This window comes from Peromyscus eremicus, chromosome 10 (assembly GCF_949786415.1).
Source record: "Peromyscus eremicus chromosome 10, PerEre_H2_v1, whole genome shotgun sequence".
Taxonomy (NCBI): Eukaryota; Metazoa; Chordata; class Mammalia; order Rodentia; family Cricetidae; genus Peromyscus; species Peromyscus eremicus.
Genome location: NC_081426.1, coordinates 26,421,301 through 26,445,496, shown reverse-complemented (window position 1 = coordinate 26,445,496; position 24,196 = coordinate 26,421,301). Strand labels below are relative to the sequence as shown.

General features: G+C 42.3%; 2 protein-coding genes across 2 annotated transcripts in view; one reads left to right on the top strand and one right to left on the bottom strand.

Annotated features, from left to right (window-relative positions):
• Positions 1-11,981: 11,981 nt before the first annotated feature.
• On the bottom strand, positions 11,982-21,073 carry Tug1 (taurine up-regulated 1; the record flags this gene model as incomplete). The annotated part of the gene is made up of 3 exons (XM_059275615.1): positions 11,982-15,268; positions 16,796-17,555; positions 18,696-21,073. A coding segment is annotated over one exon (441 nt), but the record flags the coding sequence as incomplete, so codon positions are not given.
• Positions 21,074-22,511: 1,438 nt separating this feature from the next.
• The window catches only part of Morc2 (MORC family CW-type zinc finger 2), a 38,684-nt gene continuing 36,999 nt past the window's right edge, over positions 22,512-24,196 (top strand). Inside the window, exon 1 of the mRNA XM_059275614.1 lies at positions 22,512-22,613. Coding sequence (XP_059131597.1) covers positions 22,546-22,613 — 68 coding nt within the window. The 5' untranslated portion in view covers positions 22,512-22,545. The remainder of the gene's footprint in view (positions 22,614-24,196) is intronic.

The following is a 24,196-nucleotide window of genomic DNA, read 5'->3' as shown; positions in this document are numbered from 1 at the left end:
AAAGTCCCTCCCTACTACTTCTTGTGCATCTCTCTATCTTACAGACACCCTCTGACTCTATGATTACTTCCTGTCAACTAGATGCTAGCTCCACTTCCTGACTCAAGGTTGATTTTATTTAACACAAACATAAACTCAGGGTTCACAGTGTTATCATATATCCTGAAACATACCACTTCAACAGAACAAGGATATTGTGAACTGAATGGTTCCCAACATTCATGTTGAAGGTCTAATCAGGAATGACTGTATTTGAAGATGGTGCTTCAGGGAAGTAATAAAGGTTAACCGAGGAAGTAAGGGTGAGATCCTGATCCAATAAGATTAGTGTCATTTTAAAGAAAAGATGCCAAACAAGTTTTTCTTCATTTACATATACCAAGGAAAGTCACACCGGGACATCATTGAGATGGCAGTCATCCACAAGCCAGGAAGAATATTTCACCAGAAACCAAAGTGGCTTGGTCATCATCATCACAGGATTCCAGGCTTTAGAAATGCGAGAAATGAATTTCTGTTTATTCCACCCAGGGTGAATAATCTGTGCCATGACAAGTATGAACAACAGAAGACACAGATCACTGGAGAGGAGACAAAGCCTGTCTGCAACACTCAGTATTATGAAGTTGTTGGAATTCCATACAGAAATTCTAGAAGCTTCTGTGTAACATGTAGAATATTTAAAGTATACAGATGCTCTGCATCGTTCTGTAGGCTAGTGTGGGCCTAGGAAATGTTAAATGTATTCTCCTAAAATGATTCCAATAATGGTGTCTGACAACCCATGAGTGAGGAGTATATGGTTAGACCAGGCACATCTGAATCCTAACCTGGCCACTTCTTAGCTAGAGGACTTTAGGTCGGTGTCCCCTTTTTCTAGCAAGAATTTCTTTATCTAATATGACAGAAAATTATTAAAAGAAAATATAAGCCAGGTATGGTGGTGCATGCTTCTAATTCCAGCACTCAGGAAGCAGAAGAAAGTAGATCTCTTTGAGTTCAAGGCCAGTCTGGCCTACATAGCTAGTTCCAGGCCAGCCTTGACTACACAGTGAGATCATGTCTCAAAAAAAAAAAAAAAAAATTAAACACGCTCTGGCATTGGCAGCTTCTGTTTCCAGTCCCAGCAGTAGGAGGCCAATATTGCTGCCTCCCATCCAGCCCAAGTCCTTACGTGTTTAGTGTTTCAGGGCTGTGGAAAAGCTTTAAATAAGAAGGGGACAGAGACTGGGAGATATTAAATATGAAAAGATCTGGATCATGATTGTCTTTACGGCTAGAGAAGATGAGGGTCCAGGTATAGATCTCAGGTCAGTTGTAAGACTGAGGGAAGGGGCCAGTGAACTTTGACACCAAAATGAAAAAGCAGTCATGGTGTCCAGGAACATGCAGAGCAGCCTCCATGTGGCGGCCCTCATGGCAAGGCAGTTGTCTAGAATCACAGTCATGGCTTGGAGTTGGGGGAGTGAAGGATGGTGTGTGAACAAGTTGACTCTGTCCTATAAATATAAATATGAGGGTATGAGAAACTTCCAATGACAAGGAAAAAAACCCAACCCAGAGACACACAGAATGAGATGCATGAAAACTGCAGAGCATAGAGCCTACATTGACGTTTCACAAATGGAAGCTGCTCATATTATCAGAATCTCCTACTCTGAGGGGCTAAAATGCCTTGCTCTTATTCATCCACCTTGATGGGTCCATCAGCTTCCAGGCTGAAAGAGATCAATGGCTCGTTGGGAAAAGTTTGGTAGGATCCTAAGTAGACAAAACATAAGCAAGTCAAATGACTCCTCTTCTTTCTTTTCCCCAGCAATACATTATTTTCATTTCCTTTTTTATTTTTGAGATTATAATTACATAATTTATCCTTTCCATTTCCTCCCTTCAAACTCTCCCAATATACTTTTTTTCATTTTTCATTAATAATTACTATATACATATGTGTATATACTTATATTCCTAAATATAATCTGCTCATTATGTATAATGGTACCTGTATGTATGTTTTCAGGGATAAGCATTTGGAATTGGATAACCAATTGTGTGTTCTTCCTCAGGAAGAGTATTTCTCCTACTGTCAGCATTCCTAAGTTGCTGGTAGTTCTTTGTATAGGGTTAGGCTTCATGGGCTTCCTCCATTCACTTTGGCATGTCTACTGGAATCACTGTTGTTCAGCTCATGGGTAGGCTGTCATATTGGTGAGACTTTATGGGTGTTTTGTTGTTGTTTTGTTTGTTTGTTTTGGTTTTTTGAGACAGGGTTTCTCTGTGTAGCTTTGGAGCCTGTCCTGGAACTCACTCTGTAGCCCAGGCTGGCCTCGAACTCACAGAGATCCACCTGCCTCTGCCTCCCGAGTGCTGGGATTAAAGGCGTGTGCCACCACTGCCTGGTGACTTTATGTGTGTAGCTTCTGACATTACTAAGAGACACAGTCTCACAGAAAACCTCCTGATCCTCTGGCTTTTACAGTCTTTCCGCCACCTCTTCCACAATGTTCCCTAAGTCTTAGGTGAGGGAGTGGTTTGTGGATGTATCCATTGAGACTTGGAGACTCATTTTCTTCCTCTAGAGTACTCGGTATAATTTGAGGTTAGCACACAGCCCTTTGCCTAGCTTCAATAAATGAGACTCATCACTAGATATTGTAGTTATGACACCAAATGCTGGCCACAAACAAAAGACTGGGTCTTATAAGTGTGTTTTAAGTTGCTAACCTTCAAGGGGTGTCAGAGCAAAATATGCAGCTAGGGTTCATTCCTGGGCATGGGACCTGTACAGCTGCACAGGACCATATACACAGAGGGCCTTATGTTTAGAAACTACTTGCATTTGGCTTAATTAGTAATTTTTGAACAAGGAACTCAAGTTTTCAGTGGGCTTCTAAGTTTATGTATATGTCCACTATAGCTTATTTATTTTATTTTTTTGTTTTTTGAGACAGGGTTTCTCTGTCCAGGAACTCACTCTGTAGACCAGGCTGGCCTTGAACTCATAGAGATCTGCCTGCCTCTGCCTCTCGAGTGCTGGGACTAAAGGCATGTGCCACCACCACCCGGCGAATATAGCTTATTTTGATTTCAATTCTTAGTAGCAATCTGCATGTGAATCCTTCAAATTCCTACAACCCTTTGTCTTTTATTAATGTGTGTGTGTGTGTGTGTGTGTGTGTGTGTGTGTGTGTGTGTGTGTGTGCATTTGTACAGTTGTTTGAATGCCAAGACATATGTATGGAAGTCAGAGGACAGCTTTTGGGAGTCAGGTCTCTCCTCCCATCTTGTTGAGGCAAGGTCTCTCTTGTTATTATTGTGTTTCATATTCCAGGCTAGTAGCAAGTTTCCAAGAGATTCCCTGTTTCTGCCTCCCATCCTGCAATAGGAGTGCCTGGATTACAGATCTGTACCACTGCATTCAGATTTTCTGTATGGTTCCAGGAATCAATCTCAGGCCTCAAGTTTGTAAAACAGGCGCTTTTATCTTCTGAGCCTATCTTTTGGTCTTGATGGATCTTGAATGCTTTTCCTTCACATGAAAATTCACTGAGCATGGGTGTGAAACACTGGGCACTGTAGGATTTGAGAACAGAGCCAATACAGGAATATTCCCTCTGTGTAGAACTAGTACACAGACATATAGAAATGGTTTCTTGTCCCATGTAGGAGGCGCATGGATGCTTAGCTTCAGTTTTCTAAGTGGAAGAAATGTAAGGGAATGAGAAGGGTAAGCATTGTGGTTTGGACAGAAATATGCCCCAAAGCTCATGTTGAAAGCTTGATCCCTGGCTAGTGGTGTTATTGAGAGATGATTGGATCATGAAGATTACAACACCATTGATGAGTTTATACTAAATGGGCTAATAGGAGATGGGGCTGAGCAGAAAGACACTGGGGGTGTCTTCTTGCTTCAGGCTCAGTGGGCCGGGGTCAAGGGACCACAGACTAAAACAAACATTTCTTCCTTTAGATTGTTTTTCTCCTATTTTGTCACAGGGTCAGAAAGCTGACATAGACGCACAGGTGGGTGGATTCTGCCTCGTCTCCTGTCTTCTCTTTCTTGAACTACAGTGTGTATCAGACACAGGCTCTCACATATGCTAAGTCTTACACATGCTAGGCAAGGGTTCTCCTGAGCTGTATCCTCACCCTTTTATAACTTTTATTTTGTGACAGGGTCTACCTAAGTTGCCTGCCCATGCTGGCCTTGAACTCATGATCGTCCAGCCTCAGCTTCCATAGTCACTGGGATTACAGGCCTGCTCCATTAGACTCTGCCTCTGAAAGTGAAGCGAGAGTATCCAGTTATCATGGAATAGGTGCACATAGGTGAGATGAGGCACCGGGAGGCTGTTGGACAGAATGCTATTTGACTGGGGTTTGCCTTAAACGATGGAACTGGGAAAAGTCTCTAGTTTCCAGACAGTGATATAAACACAGCCTGAGTCCTTGTTCCCTTTTTCCGACACCCCAGGCATGAGGAAAGAGCAACACATTTGGCAAGGAGCTAAGAACAACTTGGTATCAATTTACTTTTCAGCAGAAGCCAAATGGCCGGCTCTTACAGAAGAGGTTTTGGGAGGCCTTTCCACATTTTGTATCACTGTAACTTTCCTGCAGTTAGATGTGCTGCAGAATCCCAAAGGGGCTGGGGGTGGGGGTGGGAGTGAGCACTCTGAGCCAGGACAAACAGAGGTCATGTGACTTGACCCATTTTCTCTGGAGTGTGTGCATGGTCTCTTCCTCTCACTACAGGCTGCCTTCTTCAAAACCCCAAGCTGATCCTACGGCTGTCTTAGATTAGTGGTGTGTGACATGTGCATGCACATATGAGCATGTTTATACAGTACACCTTAAATGATCACATTGGAAAATGAATAATGTAGAGTCTACACAGAACATGCTGAAGTATAATTATGCTAGTCACAAAGCAATCTGATTTTAAATGCTAATTCAGTGTACCTCAGATGTGGTTCTAAAGACCGTCATCATCTTTTGAGCATGTCAGCGAGTACTTGGGACTGAAGTCAATTTCTGTGGCTTCAGCAAGGAGCACATGAGCCTATGGGTCCCTATGCCCTCGATGTTCAACACTTGATGAGATCAGTGGTTTGCCATCATCCCATTTCCTGGGTCAATGACTGGATCTAATTATATCTACTGCAGTGGTTCTCAACTTGTGGGTTGTGACCCCTTCAAAAAACTGCTATCTTCAAAAATATTTACAATTCATAACAGTAGCAAAATTACAGTTATGAAGTAGCAACAAAAATTTTATGGCTGGGGGGGGGGGTCACCACAACATGAAAAGCTGTATTAAAAGGACATAGCATTAGGAAGGCTGAGACCTACTGATCTATGTCTAGAATATGAGGCTTGATGGATCAGGATGACAACTAGTGGGCTATTCTAATAGTTTAGAATTATAACTAAGAATATTCTTGTTGCTGTAAAAGTTCAGGACTTTGTTTTCAAGAAAAGGTTTCTCTGTGTAGCTCTGGCTGTCCTGGAACTTGCTCTGTAAACCAGGCTGGCCTTGAACTCAGAGATCTGCCTGTCTCTGCCTCCTGAGTGCTGGGATTAAAAAATGTGTACCATCACGCCCTGCCAGGACTTCTTTTTTCTTCCTTTCTTTCTTTCTTCTTTTTTTTTTTTTAAGACAAGTTCTTAATATGTTGCTTAGGCTGGCTTTTTTTGTTTGTTTGTTTTGTTTTTTGTTTTTTCGAGACAGGGTTTCTCTGTGTAGCTTTGGAGCCTTTCCTGGAACCCACTCTGTAGACCAGGCTGGCCTCGAACTCACAGAGATCCGCCTGGCTCTGCCTCCCAGTGCTGGGATTAAAGGCGTGCACCACCACTGTCCAGCCTTAGGCTGGCTTTTAACTCACAATCCTCTTTTACCTTTTTAAAACAAGATTTATGTGTATGACTGTTTTGCCTACATGTGTGTATGTGCACATGTGTGTGTGCCATGGAGGTCAAAAGAGGGTCTACATGGGTGCTGGGAACCAAACCCCAGCAAGAACAACTAGTGCTCTTAATTTTTTTTGTTTTTTGTTTTTCGAGACAGGGTTTCTTTGTGTAGCTTTGTGCCTTTCCTGGAACTCACTTGGTAGCCCAGGCTGGCCTTGAACTCACAGAGATCCACCTGGCTCTGCCTCCCGAGTGCTGAGATTAAAGGCATGCGCCACCACCACCCGGCTTCAGTGCTCTTAATTTTTGAGCCCTATCTAACTCACCATCCTCTTGCCTCAGTTTCCCAAGTAGCTGGGATCGCCGGTATGTGCCAATGCATCAGGTTCTACCTGTGGCTTTTTTGTTTGATGCAGTCAGAGAAATGGGGAGCCATTGTTTGTGTGGCGTGTGCCAGGCTGTTCTGATACAGAAGAGCCTTGAGCCTCCTTAATCAAGGCCTCTTACCCCATTTGCTAAAAGGCCAACAGGCACCAGCTTTCCTGAGGGTAGTAGGGAATTGATTTTTCTTTTAAAAGATACTGAATGTGAAAGTATGTGCATGTCAGAGGTCTTAATGGTTGATCAAGGCTGAGGTTAAAAAGAGAGCAAGGAGGGACTAGAGAGATAGCTTCACCCTCAGGGATAGCTCTATTTGTATAAAACAAGCTTGGCTTAGATTTTTTTTTTTTTAGCTGAGGACTGAACCCAGGGCCTTGCACTTGCTAGGCAAGCACTCTACTACTGAGCTAAATCCCCAACCCCTGGCTTAGATCTTATATTCACCCCTTATCCATTTATTCTGACCAAGATTCCCAAGTGCTTGGTTAGTCAGAGCTCTATCCTTATTTCTGGGGCCAGCGACAGACAGCATATGTTCAGATGGTGGAGAATTAGAAATAACGGAAGCAACTGATGTGTCCTCATTAAAAGAAGGAAGGGGAGATGGTGAGCAGATGGAAGCAGCAGATATCCATTGCAGGGATCTCTAGGAATAGAAGAGGGCCATCTAGACAATAGAGAAAGGGGCCAATTTGTGAATTTTCAATGGGAGATAAATGCTTGATTCATGACTCAGCTGGTCATCTACTTAGGGTGCAGCCCTGTCTTGCCTGTGAGTCCAGCTAAGGGCAGGCTGATTCTGTAAGTACAAAATTAGAAAAAATGGAATGAGATGTTCCTAAGAAATATTTGCATCAAACTATTTGTGGGCAGATTTAGGTTCACTCTGAGGGAGAGAAAAATCTCAAATATGATGTGAAAAGGACCGACATTTATTCTAGAAATGAAGCCCGAAGGTAAACAATTCAGCCCTGTTGCTCTACCAGCATTCACACAGAGGTCTTTCTCGCTCATAGTCCAGCAGCAGCATGGCTCAAGACTCAGGCATTGGCTCCATCTTCCAACTAGCAAGTGGAAGAAGAGGGAATGGACACGCTTTTAAGGACAAGTTGCAAAAGTTGCTCATCTCCGGCTACAAAAACCTAGTAATTAACCTAGTAATGGTTAATTTTGTGTCATCTGTACTGGGTTAGGGAGCACAAAGAAACCAAGCAAAGCAATATGTTTTAGTGTCAAGATTTGTGTGTAAGGACCAAGTAGAGGAAAGTCTACTTCCAATGTGGGTGGAGTCCAGATAGCACAAACTCGGAAGTTGTCAGACCTTTGTATCTGGACTGAACTGTTCTCCCAGCACCCCAGCTTGTGGCTGGCCTATTGTGACATCAGCCTCCACAGTGGAATCAATTTCCTTAATAAGTGCCCATCATATATCTACACCAGGATCTTATACATACATATATCCTGTTGGGTTTACCTTTTTGGAGAACCTGAATTTACTGAGGTTATACTGCCAAACAGGGTGAGAAATGTGTTTAACTGCTGAACAGATGCAGTGGTTCTCAACCTTCCTAATGCTGTGACCCTTTAATACAGTTCCTCATGTTGTGGTGACCCCGAACCATGAAATTATTTCATTGCTAATTCATGACTGTAATTTTGCTTCTGTTATGAACTGTAAATGTCTGATATGCAGACTATCTGATATGAGACCCCTCTGGGGATCATGACCAGTTGAGAACCAGTCTTCTGTCAGAACGTGGCACTCTAAAGGTCAGCCGTTTTTTTGTTGTGGGAAGAGGCCTATCCAAAGGTTGAGCATCTTCAAAAGGCAGCTGTGAAAAACTTCATCTTTCTCCTGTTCCTTCTTCTTTTAGAGCTGGGGATCCAGTCCAAGCCTTTACTATGAGGCAGGTGCTCTACCACTAACCCCAGCTTGTTTTTTTTTTTTTTTTTTTTTTTTCTCTTAAAAACTCCTGAGCCAGGCGGTGGTGGCGCACGCCTTTAATCCCAGCACTCGGGAGGCAGAGCCAGGCGGATCTCTGTGAGTTCGAGGCCACCCTGGACTACCAAGTGAGTCCCAGGAAAGGCGCAAAGCTACACAGAGAAACCCTGTCTCGAAAAAAACAAAAAACCAAAAACCAAAAACCAAAAAAAAAAAAAAAAAAAAAAAAAAAAAAAAAAAAAAAACCTCCTGAACTAGCCATGTACCAGGCTTGTTTCAAACACCTGGCTGTCTTCCTGCCTCTGCCTCCTCAGTGCTGTGCCCATTTGGTTGGTACATTCTGATTTGAAATAGTCCAGGTTCAATGTAACAATTCTTAAAGTTATATTTAAAGTATTTCATTTAGAACCAGAATTTTCTTGGCTATAAAGGGCATCTGCTTTGCAAAACCACAAAGCCATTCTAACAAATGTTTTAGATACCGAGTTTCACCAAACTCAATTTTCAGTAACTGTTTCATTCAAGTGTTTTCTAATTTTAATTGATATCAAATCACCTTCTAGAAAGACTGCGACAATGTACATTCCCACCATAATGTAAAGAAGTTCTCATTGATCCTAATTTTTGCTACCACTATAGACAACTGATATTTTAGATTTTGTATGTATGTACATGGTATTTGAGGTCAGAATAAGACATCAGACCACTGGAGTCAGGGATGGTTGTAAATTGCCATGTAGGTGCTGGGAACTGAACCTGGGTCCTCTATAAGACCAGTAATCGCTCTTAGCCTCTACGACGTCTCTCTAGCCTCCTTTTCTCTCATTTTTGTTTACACATTGTATTTTTTCTTGTGTTCATAAATGTGAGCTGTTATAACTTTCTTCTGTACTTTTTTTTTTTTTTTTTTTTTTTGCTTAAAAAAATATATTATGAACACCCCACAGTTGAGGAGGAGATCTGACTGCCATGTTTAACTTTTTTTTTTTGAACTTTCCAGACAGGGTTTCCCCATGTAGTCCTGGCTGCCCTGGAACTCACTCTTTAGAACAGGCTAGCCTCAGACTCACAGAGATCCTCCTGCCTCTGCCTCCCAAGTGTTGGGATTAAAGGTGTGCGCCACCACTGCCCAGCGTTAGTAAACTTCTTATACCAATACTTTCGTCTTATTATTTTTAGCTTTTTGAGTCAGTCTTCAAAGAAGAATTGCTGGCTAAAAAAACATACATTTAAAAACTTTAATTTTGTTTTATATAGAGAAATACATCTATTGTTCTCTTTATGGCTTCTAGGGTCCTTGTTTTATGGATATCTATTAGTTTCTCTTTCGGCTAACCATGTTACTTTTAGATTTTAGTAATATTATAAATTTATCTCTCTTTAACTTAGCAACTCAAGAACTCATCTTCAGGTGCTAGTTTGGACTCAAGCAGTAAAGACCAGTGTTTTATTTTTTGCCAAAAGGTAAGTCTCTGGACTGACACCGTTTTTTCTTTTTTTTTTTTTTTTGGTTTTTCGAGACAGGGTTTCTCTGTGTAGCTTTGCGCCTTTCCTGGAACTCACTTGGTAGCCCAGGCTGGCCTCGAACTCACAGAGATCCGCCTGGTTCTGCCTCCCGAGTGCTGGGATTAAAGGCGTGCGCCACCACCGCCCGGCCCGTTTTTTCAACTTAAGTTAACCAATGAACAAGTTAACTATCTATGCCTAATCGTTTTGGTCTTGGATCCCCAACATTTGCTCTAATTACACATGATTCCAAATATCAAGGGAAGATACTGTTACTAGTCTCCTTCCTGGGAAACAGGGGCCGGGGTGGAGCTTGCCCTCCAGGACTTCTTGGTGTGTTACCACTACCTTTAATTCAGTTTCAGGGGAACAATCAATTGTTTTCATGAGGGTCTGAAGTTTACTGTCTTATTCTCTGGTTCCTTCATTTGGCGACCACTAATAAAACTCATTCTGAAATTACATTTATTTGTATGTATGCCAAATGTGGATGGTCGGAGGACAATTTGCTGGAGTTGGTTCTCTCTTATGTTGGTGCTGGGGACCCAAAACAGGTTGTCAGGCTTGACAGCCAAGTACATTTATCTGCTGAGCCATCTTGCCAATCTGGGAATTTCATTTTTTATTTCCTTATAAAAGGTAAACTTATAAAGAGGATGTAGGAGTCTGCAATTAAAGGAAAATTTGAGTAACAGACCTTGAAAACTGGTATGAGGGTTCTTTAGGGGATTTTGTATCATTGCCTGTATTGTTTCTTTGGGATGTTTTCATCAGAATGACTAAATTCCTGCCAATTTGTCTTTGTTGTTTCTCTTTAAAACCCAAAGTCCTGGTGGGAGAGCAATTTTGATAGGATATACTTAGACTGCTCAAACTTTGGCCAGGAGTATGAGGTCAGTGTCCTCATGTACTGTTCCACTAAAACAACACAGAAAGGGAAGGAGTAGCTTTTCAAAGAGTTGAGCTGTCAGTGAAAGAAGTGATTTGAGGCAGGCCAAAGCAACGGATGTCCATTATACTAATAGTTAGCAAAGAGAATCTTCAGTGGACCAGTAGCCAGGATGCAAATGTAACACTATCATCACTCAAGAGTGCTTCATCAAAGTACACTGTAGTAGATTCAGCAACCTGACTTTTATTGCAGTGACACAGGATTTTAAAAAGTGACTCATTTCTTCTCTTTGCCTAATGTGAGCAATGCAATCAGGATTTAGTAGTTTAGTCATCACTTTTAAATCTGGAAAAATCTTTCATGTAAAGGGAAGCTATCAAGCTATCGGTTAATTTTGATGACTCAAGATGTTTGAAAGGATGCTTTAAAAACTAAGGAACAATTACCAAACTCTAAGCTTCCTAAAGTATAGCAGTCTGCCAGCTTGCATAATGCAAGAATTTAAGTGCTAGATTCGATATACAGGGGGTATTTTTAATCATTTGACATATAGGCTCAGGGTTAAGTAATTTGCCAAGGTCAAACAGTAGGCATTTAGTTTGTGTGTGTGTGTGTTTTGAGACAGGGTCTCTCTGTGTAGCTTTGCACCTTTCCTGGATCTCACTCTGTAGACCAGGCTTGCCAGATCTGCCTGCCTCTGCCTCCCAGTGCTGGGATTAAAGGCGTGTGCCACCACTGCCTGGCTGGCATTTACTTAAAAAAATTTTTTTTCCCTGTGTAGCTTTGTGCCTTTCCTGGAACTCACTTGGTAGCCCAGGCTGGCCTCGAACTCACAGAGATCCTCCTGGCTCTGCCTCTCAAGTGCGGGAATTAAAGGTGTGCACCACCACCGCCTGTTTAAAAGTAATGTGGTAGTGTAAAATAGTAAAGTTGAATCTCATGTAATCAACACTGCTCAAAGAAAGTCAGTATTAAGACTTTTCTATGCATTTACAAAGATAAGCATACACTTTGAAATGAGTTCACACCATACATTTCTATCAATAACTTGTTTCACTTAAAGGCCTTATGGCCATTTTTCGATGTCTACTCACAATAAATGTACCTTATTTATGTTAACAACTATATAGACTTTCTGGCTGAATCAGATTGTTCCAACCAATCTTTGAAGTTCCTACCAGTAATTTTTATGTTTCTGTAGTATATTATTCTCAGTTTGTTTTTAAGAAAATAATTTTGTTGTGGCCTTGACCTCTAGCTTAATAAATAACCTGAACATGTCAAGTTTCATTGCTGGTAAATACTGTTATTAGTCAGGACTCAAATTTCAAGTAACAGAAACCAAACTCAAAGTAACTTCAACAAAAAAGGGTATTTATTGGTTCACATAACTGCAAAGTCCAGGGGATATACCACTAGCTTCAGGCACGGTTGGATCCAGGGGCATAAACGTCATCAGAACTCAAGTCTTTCCCTCTTTTTGGCTGTTTCCCTCTGAACTGGCTTCATTTTCTGCCTGGCTCATTCAACATAGTAGGCCCTGTTGGTTTTGAGTTTTTCTTCTACAAAGCTAAAGCATCTAAGTAAAGAGAACATTTCCACAACTGAGTAAAACGCCTAGGGTTGATTATCATTGGACAAACTTGAATCATGCATCCATTCCTGAACCAATCACTAGAGTCAAGATGGACTTTGCTGATTGATGAGGTTGGAATAACTTGTCCAGCACAAGATTCAACAACTGTCTACACCACGTGGACTGAAAATTGGAAGAGATGGTTCCAAAAAACATCAGAAGTTGTTATAGTTAGATGGAATGGACACCGGGCAATAAAAAACGACATCCAGGAAAGGACCAGGTACAGTGAGCTTAATCTTTGCCTATAAAGTTGACTTATAGTAAGTAGCTGGCATTTCTTCCTTGGTAATCGAATTCTAAAAATCACCAGGAGTGATGTCTATCCTGTCATCAGAAAGCCTACAATTCGCTCGAATGAACAGTAATTTTCATTAGCATCATACTGAAGGATTCACCATAGGGTTCATTCAAGTCAGATTTATCAGTGCCCCACTGCATTGGTGATGTGAAGCAGTAAAACCATTCTACTTGGCAAACAGATCTGTGAGGCTATTTGAGTTAGTTGCAAATTAAGTTCAGTGGTAAAGTTCTGGTGTTGCTCTATGTCTCGTTAAGGTGAACTTAGTTCTGGATGGGTGAGGTACAGGTTCCTTCTGTTCAAAATTCCTTGATGGAACTGGGCACAAGAGAGGCTGAAACTGACTGTAGTCTTCTCAAGGCCAGTTAGTCTGATTGCAGTAGCATGTCAAAACAGGCAGGTTAAGAGCTGAAGACAAGTAAAGACAAGAGTAACTTCAGCAGGGCCAGCCATACCAACAGTTAAGCTATAATCTGGAAGAACAGGCAGTTTAACAACGAAGCTCTGTAAATTAGTTTTTGTCCTGGGTACTCCATAGGGTTTACTCCAGACATAATTTTTTGGATCTTAAAGGGCCAGTTGGGTATAGCAGCTTTCATTTTCCTGCTCATCTGTGCAAGAACTGTCAGCTTAGAAGGCTATATCCTCAATGCAGACTCGAGGTTCTAGTTAGAAGTCTATGCTACATCTGGGAGCAACAGGATCGTAGAGCCAGGTTTGTCGTAGTTGGCTCTACTTTCTTTGGTAATCAAGTCTTCACCTTCTGTAATACAGCCCATCTCCAAGAATCATCTTAAAGGCAAGTCAAGGCCTCAGACTGGTTGGGTGGCACTGTTTTAAGATTTAGATGAGCTCCAGGCATGAAGACAGTAGACAAGGCCCAAGATTAAGGCTTTTGCCTTAAGTTTTAGTTTTTTCTACTTATCCAATCACTGATTAGATTCTTGATTCCTCATTTTAACTGAGTATGGCAGGATTAGAGGGTATGACTGGCAGTGTAGACTTTTCATTTTTTTCTTCTGCAAATACATTTAAAAGAAAAAGAACTAATAATGTAGAGGTAATAGAAAAGTGAATCTGTAATTTCTTCTTTACAAGTAATAGTTGCATATACAAGCAGAAGTCATCCAGATTTTGATTTGCTGACTGTGAGCAGTTTAGAATAAACAGATCTAAGTCTGATTTGCTGATTTGTGTAAGAATCACATAACCATGGTTAAGGGATAGAAACAAGGATATAAAGGAGGCAGTTCCAATGTTTACTCAATGCACTCAAGAGTAGCTCTGGTAGTTGGCCCATAAATTGACTATGAAGTTGAGGAATGAGATTTTCTCAGGTCACAAATTAAAGTCTTGTTCACTATGATATGATTTCAATATTCAGGAATTTTATCCTTTCTACAGAGAAACAATCTTAATGTCTTAAGAATACTTCATAGTAAGGAATAAAGTCAGCCACTCTGAACTAGTGTAAAGTGATAGTATGATATAGATGAAATTCCATTATAATATCCACAAGGACAGAAACTCAAGAATACTGAAAAAGTCCTTAGCTGCCATTTATAGATTTTTTTTTTTCCAAGTTAGTCTACTTTTCCAGCAAATAGGTTGACAATATGCTACTTGAAGTGCCTAGCAAGTTATCATGGCCTAGAGTCAAAGAATCTGTGTCCAACTATGCCTATCACATACAGCTGATGGTACCAGGCATGGAATATAATCATTAAGGAATATCTCACTGGGTAGAGGAAAATTTTCCAGCTATATTTTAAGTCACATATATGATAAAGGACGTTCAGAGTACGTCTTCAGGATCATCTGTTCCATGTAGAGGTGAGCAGTTACATTAATTTTGAATAGGCAGAAATACACGTTGGAGGAATTTGTTTTTTTAAGCCCTGTAAACAGTAGCTATTAAATAACAGAAAACCATGGAGCAGTTTAATTACTAGTAGTTGAGTCACATGACTTGAAATTTGAGACAGTGAATGATAACCAGGTTGCAAGGCCCTTTAGGAAAAACTGTATTTGGATTTTGCTTCACAGTCAATGGTTATCCTTTGTACATGGAATACCATAGTTTAATGAGGAGAGATCAAATGAACAACTTGGTCTAAGATGGCCTCAATGAGGCATCAGCTTCAAAACCAGCTTTCAGGCAAATTCGTATATCCAAGTTCCAAGACTTCCAAGTCACGTACGTCCAGTACCACTAGTTACAGGTTTGTGAAAGTTAATGGGGTTCTTCGGTGTAGGATACACATGAATTGCTCTCTGGCTATATCCAACTCCAGGAAGTCCACCTTGGATGGAATGCTATTAATAAAATTTCACTTGACAACGCTGTACCATCGTTCTCTGGACAAAGGCATACCCATCTCCAAACATGCTCAGCATCAACTGAATATGAACTATACAGAGTTGAAAGTACCTAAAAGGTCAGAATGTCATTCAGGTCAAACATGTTGTCTTGGGCAGTGGTTTCAAGCAGTATTTTCTGAAGAATTTTACTTAGGGAGGTCCCTTTAGGTGTCACCATGGTGGTAAAAGTTGTGGCAGGCTGCAGACCCCTACTCCTGCTTCATAACTTCATCCAGAGCAGCTTCACTTTACTCTGGACTTCCATGTAGCTTTCCTTCAAAGGACTTCATGAGCACAAAGCCTTTGGAAAATCAGTGATAAGGATAAGCTGTTCACAAAATGCTGAAATACAAAAAATAGGTCATGGGAACCAGAATATGGGTAAGCAAGCTCAATGCTAAGACTACAAACAGACCTAATTACCTAATGTGGACCATGTTATTGATTGATGGAATTAAAGCTTGAGTTTACTGTAAATCTTGATTACTTGAAAGTTGAGCTTTTGGTGACTAAAATGACTAAAAAGGTTGATCATGCTTTAGTGGGTGGCCCCATGAGTATCTGGACAACACAAACTGGGGGTGGGTGGGTGGAGGGGAGGACACTATATGAAATTTCCTAAGAATTGATAAAAATAATTGATTAAAAAATGACTACGGGGGTACAAGACTATTGGTTTTAAGTTGTAATAGCACTGGGAATTTGCAAATGTTACTTTTGAGAAGTCCAAGGTTGGATGACTTCACTTAAGCAGTAAGATCTGACTGGGCCACAACTTTAATTCCATCTCTTCCTTTTCCCTCCTTACTTGAGAAGCAATTCCTTTAAAAGTTACATGACTCTATTGAGAAGTTATTGCTAACTCAACTGACACCAAAGTCAATTCCCCCTCCATTCTCCCATATTTTAGAGGTCCCCTTGACAAAGTAATAATCCAAACGTGTAACACTCAGATGTAACATAATAATTCAAGTAGTTAATGACAAAACATGAAAGGGCAGTTTCAAACAGTGAATTTATTACTGGGTCTCCAGGCCAATCTGCCAATAATTAAGCACTGGTAACACATTTCTAACGGTTTCCCATTCTGTTAAAAAGAATATTGGAAAAAAACAAAAACCCCTGCAGCAATCTGAACAATGTGTTAAACAGCTATACGAAGCTTTACTGCAGGTCTCAAAACCCTAATACACTACACTACACTGTGTGGGGACACATATTACATATTTTACTACCTCATTGGACAACAAAAACTATAAATTATATACATATATAAAAGCAAATGGCCCATTCTACCTATTAATTTGGGGACAGACCATAGGTAAGCTTTCTGTGTCCAGGAACATTAATAAAACTTAAAGCAATAACAAAAACAAGTGCAGATCTGTAGTTCATTGGTCTATACCTGGGAAGACCATAAAAATGAATAAGGAAATCTAAAAATGTTTGTTTCATATTGCATAAATAGCCTTGTTTTCTAACATTTTTTTTTAAAAAACCCAAATCACCAACCACCATGGAGACTGCTTGTTCTTATATCTTAGGGACATCATTAAGGATTCTGGTCTAAATATAGTTATCATGATTAAACTTCAAACATCATGCTAATAAGGGCACTATATAAAGTGGAAACTTGTACATTTTCAGTCTCCAGGCATTTTAATACTGTGAATTAAGTGAAGGCTAAGATAATGCCAAGGTTAATACTGGACCAGGAGTCAGAAGGACACCTACTGTGTCACATTGGAAATTGCTTAAATTCTTAAAATTCTCATTTTCAAAAAGGGGTGTGACTGTATTGATAACTGACATAAATGTATATGAAAGTGCTTTGAACCTGTAAAGTGCTATATAAACAAAGGAGATTACCATATAAGTTCTATCTTGACGTATCAAGGTCTTTTCTGGAATCTGGGTTGAAGCCTTGTGAGATGGTTAGGTAAAGGGATTCCTTAGTAGAATTTCTTAAATTGGTGAAAAATTTTGGTTCCTGAGTAACCCAAAGATGATACTATGAGGAATTCAATATGCCTTGGTTTTGATCCCAGTGGGTCAGAATATCTGCTTTCTCATTTCAGTAGACAGCTACAGATTTGAAGTATGGAAAAAAACAAGAGTCCAGTGACCTTGACAGGATCCTAGGCAGTTCGTTCAAACGTCAGTCATTTGAGATTGTGGAGTAGGTTCCAATGCTGTTCTCAGAGATGATGCCATTTTCAGACAGTGTTGACAATTTAAAAACAAAACAAAACACAAAATCCCCCGGTCCAAGTTTACTATGTGTCTCTGAAGACTTTTAACTGCAGAAATGAACTGTACATTTATGGAATAAACTTGGCCTTTGTTGTGATAAAATAGCTTCAGTTATTTGGCTTGAAGACTCTTGACTGCACTATAAAGGGCTGTGCTGAATCTGGGCAGAGTAGAACAGGAGTGGAGGTAAAGGTCACATCATGATGGTTGAATGCTTCTTGGGTCACAGTGGTCCACTGGAATGGTGTCTTCTTCAGTAGTAAGGTGGTAGGAATCACCGTGGACAAAAATCCAGGTACCAGGTCTGCAGGCTGATGGACTAGCAGAAGGTCATCAGAGGTTCCAGGTGAACACTCAGCAATCAGGAGGCACAGGACTAGAAGGGGCAGGGAAAAATAGTTAAGGTAACAAGCGCATGGAATTATAAACACAGGAGTCTAACACTGGGGTGGGAGCTGCTGTCAGCATATCAACTGTCTGATGGGTATCCACAAGCCTGGCTTACATGATGATAGAGATATTAATTGCTAGAGGCAAAGTCGGCAAAAAAGAAAGGTTGGATGAACAAATGCTGATAGTTCTCTGGCAAAGGTATTTTTCTGACTGTCTCAGGGATCAACAAATAGGGAATGCCTTAAAACTCCTACTTTGGGGCAGTAATTTAATTGTTTTCAGGCTCCTGGGCATTAGGTGATAGGAAAGAAAAGTGGTTTCACAACTGGTACAAAAAGAAGTGAGATTTTAGGTAAGACACCAATTTTATCCTTACTTTCTCAGTACTGTCCCAATGCCGCCTTATACCCCTGTCCTTTAAAACTGTCCTAACCTTCACTTTAACAAGCTCTATCTCGACCAAGGCCTTGGTCGGTCAACATGCTTATCTTTAACACTCCCATTCGATTCTCAATTCCTTTGTCTATGGTTCCCTAGTTTTCTTTTGAATCTAGAATTAAGAAATAAAACATGAAAGAATGTGGTTTTTATCTAACGAATTCTTTTTATCAAGAATAATGTGCCGGGCGGTGGTGGCGCACGCCTTTAATCCCAGCACTCGGGAGGCAGAGCCAGGTGGATCTCTGTGAGTTCGAGGCCAGCCTGGGCTACCAAGTGAGTTCCAGGAAAAAGGCGCAAAGCGGCACAGAGAAACCCTGTCTCGAAAAACCAAAAAAAAAAAAAAAAAAAAGAATAATGTTAGTTATGTTCCCTGCTTTAAAAAAGGCTTCATTAGACGTGGTGGCATGTTTGGGCAAAGGGACATAAATCCATCTGCTATATGGAAAAAGAACAAATGCATACAAGTCACTTTTACCAGATTTTGCACATAAAAGATTACAGTTATGCTAGAGATGTTTTTTCTAATGTTAAGAGGGTCACAGGAAGAGAGCATTTTAGTTGCAAATGAGGAAATGGCAGAGCTGTGCCAAGTGATGAACCACAGAAGTGCATTTCCAGAGTAAAGGAAGTAAGAAGAAAGTGCAGAAATCGAAAGTAAGGGCGTTTGGAAAATGATAAGTACCGTAGTTCACTTTGGATGCAGTGTTGTCAGTTTGCACTGAGGGTCTGGACAGAAACCAGGGTCTTCAAATTCCCAGTAACAGTGCTGGTGGCAGTGCTTGGTGACTTGTTGCCTCTTTACTCACAGCAAGATCCACAGTTCCAAACTTGAAAAACACGAACCATCTACCTCCAGAGTTCCTGCCACATCTTGACAAGCTCTTCAGGGTCACAGGTGATTGAAAATCTGGAACCCTGGAGTCCACAGTGGCGGCTACACTGAAAAGTGTATCCGCTCCAACTACTGCAAACACTTCATGAACCTCCAATCCTGGACATCTGTGTTTTGTCACGGAATTTCAAGCTTTTAAGTTCCAGTTGATTTTTCTTTTTTCTTTTCTCCTTTCTCCAGAGGAAAGCCTTTTAACACCACAGTCTTAAAGAGTCTTTTGAGGTACATCCAGATTTAATTACAAAAGAACTAAGACCAACACATTTTTCTCCAAAACAGTCATTTCTCTTGAAGGGAAATCATTTGTCTCTGGCCCTTTGGTAAAGGGAATAGTCAACTTACTTTTTTAGACATTTGAATAAAATATCAGAATTGGTAACCTCTAATCATACAAAATACACTTAAATATGTTTGTGTTCACTTGCTTCGAGAGCTGTACCACTTGATAAGCACCACTCCACAAAAACGAAAATGTTTGAAATGCAACTGTTCAAACATCTTTATAGTGTTTGCTGGATAATGGCCTGGAATTTAAGAAAAGCAGCTGACAATTAACAGAGAAATAAAAAAACCGGCATTTTGGCCATTTCAGTCTCACACTTGCAAGCAATTAGAATACAAGGCTGGCCAGGAAAAAGTTAAGCTTCAGATTACTTCCAAATATACTGATTTTGTGGTTCAGCCAGAGTCCAACAAAACTTTTCAGAGACTGTTAACCTTCAATTAATAATAAGAACCAAACCAAACAAACCAAACCAAAAAATAACCCCAAACATCTTCAGGAATCCAATGCCTGGTTCAGTCTTTTCCAGGGAGCCCGCTTGCTAAAAATCCACCTGCACCATTAGCTGGGTTTGGCAGCACCATTTAAAAATAAGCCTGTTCACTATCAACCACGCAAACCAGGGATACAAAATAGGAGCAAACGATGGATGTCTATTATGGTCGTAGAAAATGGTCAATGAAAGAAAAGTAGTCAGGCACCAGTACAAGCAGCAGAAAAACAATTGCTGGGCCAAAGATTACATTTCTCGATACTACAGAACACATTCACTCCTAATTGTAGCTGCTTTATATTGGGTGCCATTGTACCATATGTATCAGCCACCCTTCAGGCACCCTACGGTGAGAGGAAAGGGCTTAGAATAGAAGCCAAGCAGTGAAATGATGTTACCCGAAATAGCCATTATGCATTAAGAAGCAGCTCACATATACCAGGGACTAAAACGGGGGCTTCAAATTGGTTGTGAAGGGTCCCAAATGACATGTAGGCCTCAGTTTCCCCCTGGTGGCATGAATTGTTCTAAACTCTGCTGGGTCCTAGCCCCCTTTGAAAACTTGCTATTGATGGATGCGCTCATTCCCCTAGAATGCACTTTCCCACGTTTCTGCACACAAATTCAAGGAGCCTGTCGATCTCCAACTCCAATAAAAGGTTCCCGGACCTAATTTCAGGGAATGAGCAATTGCCAAGTCTTCTTGCAACTCAAAGAAAAAATACAAACAATAATCAACCTTTATGTAAACTGACGCTTGTGTGAAGCGCTTTCAATCCCATACACACACTGATAGGCAGAGGAGGAAACTGAGGCGCGGACAAATTACAGAGTGACTTGCCTAAGGTCACTCGGCCAGCGGGTGGCTAGGCCCGGAAGCAAACCCAGATCTTCCGACTCCGGAGCTCGAATCCCCACCCCGGAGCTGCCGCCAGAGCTCCCGGCCCCCCACTAAGGTGGCATAAGCAGGAAAAGGCAAAGGAGAAAGCCCACCACCAACCATCCTCCAGCTCCCTCCTGTCCCTCCAACTGGGTCCTAGCAGGCCCGGAAGGGTGGCGCCAGGCCTCCAGGCCGGCCCCGGCCACCCCAGCCTCCCCCGCCGCCTCCCCGGGAGCGGGGCGGAGCAGCTGCCCCCCGCCGCCAACCACCCGGACGACTCCTCGTCGAATCGCAAACGCATAGGCCGCCGCCCGAGTTCTGCGTACGAGAAGAAAGACGCGGCGCGAGCGCCAGCGGCCACCGGGCGCGCGCCGCGGCGGCCGGGCCTGCGCCCCAAGAGCTGGATGCCAGAGCAGGAGGAAGAGCCGCCAACCGATCGCTCGATCGACCGCACGCCCGCTCCTTCGCCCTACCAGACCGGGGAGGGGGGGAGGGCGCGCCAGGGCTTCTTCGAGTTAGGGGCCTGACTCCCCGGCGACAAGACAAGATGGCTCCTCCGCTCTGCGCTGCAGCTACCGTCCCGGCTGCGTCGCTCGGCCCGCCCCCGGTACTGTTTCTTTAAATGGCGGAGAGGGGTCAGGAAAGCAGGAAGAGCGGCGCGCGCCCTCACGTGATGGGGGCGGGCCGGCCCAGGCAAGATCCGGTCACGTGGGCCGGCGCGGCCCGCCAATCCGGAGGCGGGGTCTCAGGGCGGGGGCGGGAAGACTGGCGGCTCCGTGATTGGTCGAAGGCGCGGCGGAGGCCTTGGAGGCACAGGCCGTCGGGAGTGAGCGAGGTGACTCGCGCTGCGTGCGCTGACGGAGACAAAGCGGGGTCTGAGGGAGCGGTGCGGGCGGCGGCGGCGACGGCGGCGACGGCGGCTACAGCGGCGGCTACAGCGGCGGCGGCAGAGAAGTCCTGAACGCTGAATGTCGTGACGCTGGTCTTGTCGTCATCTGTGCAGGCACGGCGTGTCGCGCGCGCGCGGGCGGCGGCGGCGGCGGCGGCGGCGGCAGCGGCAGCACATGGTTCCAAGAGCGCGCTGCGGTGGTTGAGTTCCAATTCCGCGGGGAGGGACAAAGGCATCTGCGAGCTGCAGGCAACGCCCGAACGGATCTGGGGGTGCGCTCGCCACTGCCCCCTGTTCTCCTCCCTGGATCTGGGACTAACTCCTCTCTGTCAGGAGCGAGGAGGTGGCCACTGGACCCAGGCCCGGGAAGGCCTGAGGGCCCGAGGCTGTCTTCTGAAGGGAGTGGGGGAAGGGCGCGCCTGAGGTGATTCGGGGAGGGTGGCTTGTGAGGTGTTTCCTGTGGGCCACTGTGAGTAATTTCACCCATCACCTGTGGTGATTGTGGCATACTAGCCAGCTGTGTTGGGACGGGGCCGGGGGAAAGAAATCGTCAGTCAGCACCAAGGACCTTTCAGTTGGGAAGCGGTGAAGCGGGAAATAGCATCCACTCCACCGCACTGGCCAGTAGAACACTTGTTTGAGGAGCCTGGTGTCTTCGGTGGTGACGAAGTCTCCGGTGGTAATGATGTAGGTGGACCGTCAACTTTCTGACAGAAGTAGGTCAATTTCCTGATTCTTTTCAGGAAACAGAAAAGGACTAGAAGAACATGAAGATGAAGCAGTAATAAACCGCCAACTTTGAAGACCATTCAGAAGCATTCGTTTTTGACACAACGCAATTGCATGGAGGAAGCTTGACCCTCACCACTCTTAAGGACTGTAGGTTTAGGATGTAGTTCTTTCCAAAATATTACATCATAGTCATCAAATACTTAAATCACTTGCAGTTTCAAATGTCTGACTATATTTTGGATAGATACTAGGGAAATTTTGTTTTATGTGTCACTAAGAAGCCCACATTTACCCCTTACTGGACAGAACCCTAGGAAAATCTATCCCCTGTTAACGGGTAAAGACTGGAGACTCATTGCAGTCATGGCCTTCACCAATTACAGCAGTCTCAACCGAGCTCAGCTAACCTTTGAATATCTGCACACAAATTCGTAAGTATCCTGTAGGTGCCACTGAGGTAACCAGTAACAACTCCTTGATGTTAATATGGAAATACTTACTTCAGAAAATTTTGCTTTTTTATTCCTTGGCATGTGTCATTGGCGTGAGATATATCACTGGATGTCTTGAACGCTATTGAAGACCTGAGATCAGTGAAATATATGTTGCTAATCTAGAAGAAAATGATTTTCACTTACTGGATCAAAATTTTCTAAATGCAAACTATATGGAGTCAGTGTATTGAGTTGTTTCATCCAAGTGTTTAATAGGAATCCAACAAAGGATCACCAGAATGTGGACCATCCAGTATCAACTGTTGCACATCTTTAATGACAGCCTAGACAATTGGGTTTATAACAAGTGTTTCTAACAAGAAGAAGAAGAAGAAGATGATGATGATGACATGTGAATGACCAACTTGGAAGAAGAAAGCTGTTATTTTTTCAGCAAACAATTGGCTTTATTTTTTTTTGGCAAATTAGTAGTATATCCAATATCGTTTGTATAGGCTAAGCAGGAGTGGAGATTTCTTTAAAGCCCTTGATTTAGGTAGTCTTCCCTCAAAATATGTGAAATCACAGAAGCATGCTATGTTCATGGTTCTTGAGAAAGTGAAGAGATTAACATCATTACAATTCAGTATGGAATATTTTAGGGTTTATTATTTATCTATTTTGAAGGCAGAGTCTTTACATAGCCCTGGCTGTCCTGAAACTGACTATATAGATGAGGTTGGCCTGGAACTCAGAGATCTGCCTGCCTCTGCCCCTCAAGTGCTGGGATTAAAGGTGTGCTCCACCACACCCAGCTAGTGTCAGTTCTTAAAACACCTTCATTAAGTTACCTTTTGGGGCTAAAAACTAGTCAAAAACATTCACCTGTTACTTTTGAGCTCAAGGTAAGTATTCTTAGAGTACTGGATGAGGAGTTAATGGAGACCTAAATGAATAAATGGTCCAGTTAGTGGAAGAACCCTCTGCAGATTAGAGAACATAGACTTCAGTTATCCCATAATAATGCAGTTATTTTTTTAGCCTTTTGTGATTCCATAATACTTTAAAAAAATGTTTTCTGAGCCATGTAGTGGTTGTGCATGCCTTTAGTCCCAGCGCTTAGGAGGCAGAGACAGGCAGATCTCTGTGAGTTTCAGGCTAGCCAGGGCTACACAGAGAAAATTATCTCAAAACAAAACCAAAACAACAAACAAAACAAAACAAAAAAGTTCCCAAACCCTCAACCAAACAAAAAAACTTGAAAAGGAAGTAATTTTTTTTCTGAGCAGTGATTTGTCTAATTCTAAGAGGTTTTATTTTGCATTATTTAGGAAGTGCTTTTTGTTTGTTTTTTATTGAAGTAGATCAGTCTAGAGATGGTACCATAGAGATTACCTTGGACACAGATTGTGAAACTGGAACCTAGGTCACTAGTCAAAAATGCTAGCACAGTCTTTGGCTACACTTTCAGTGTTCTTTATGTTTGAGCTACATATTAAGAACAAGCAGGTGAAGGGCATGACTGATTGAGTGCTGTAAATGTCAGTATACGTGTCAGATTTGAATTTTGGACTGACGGG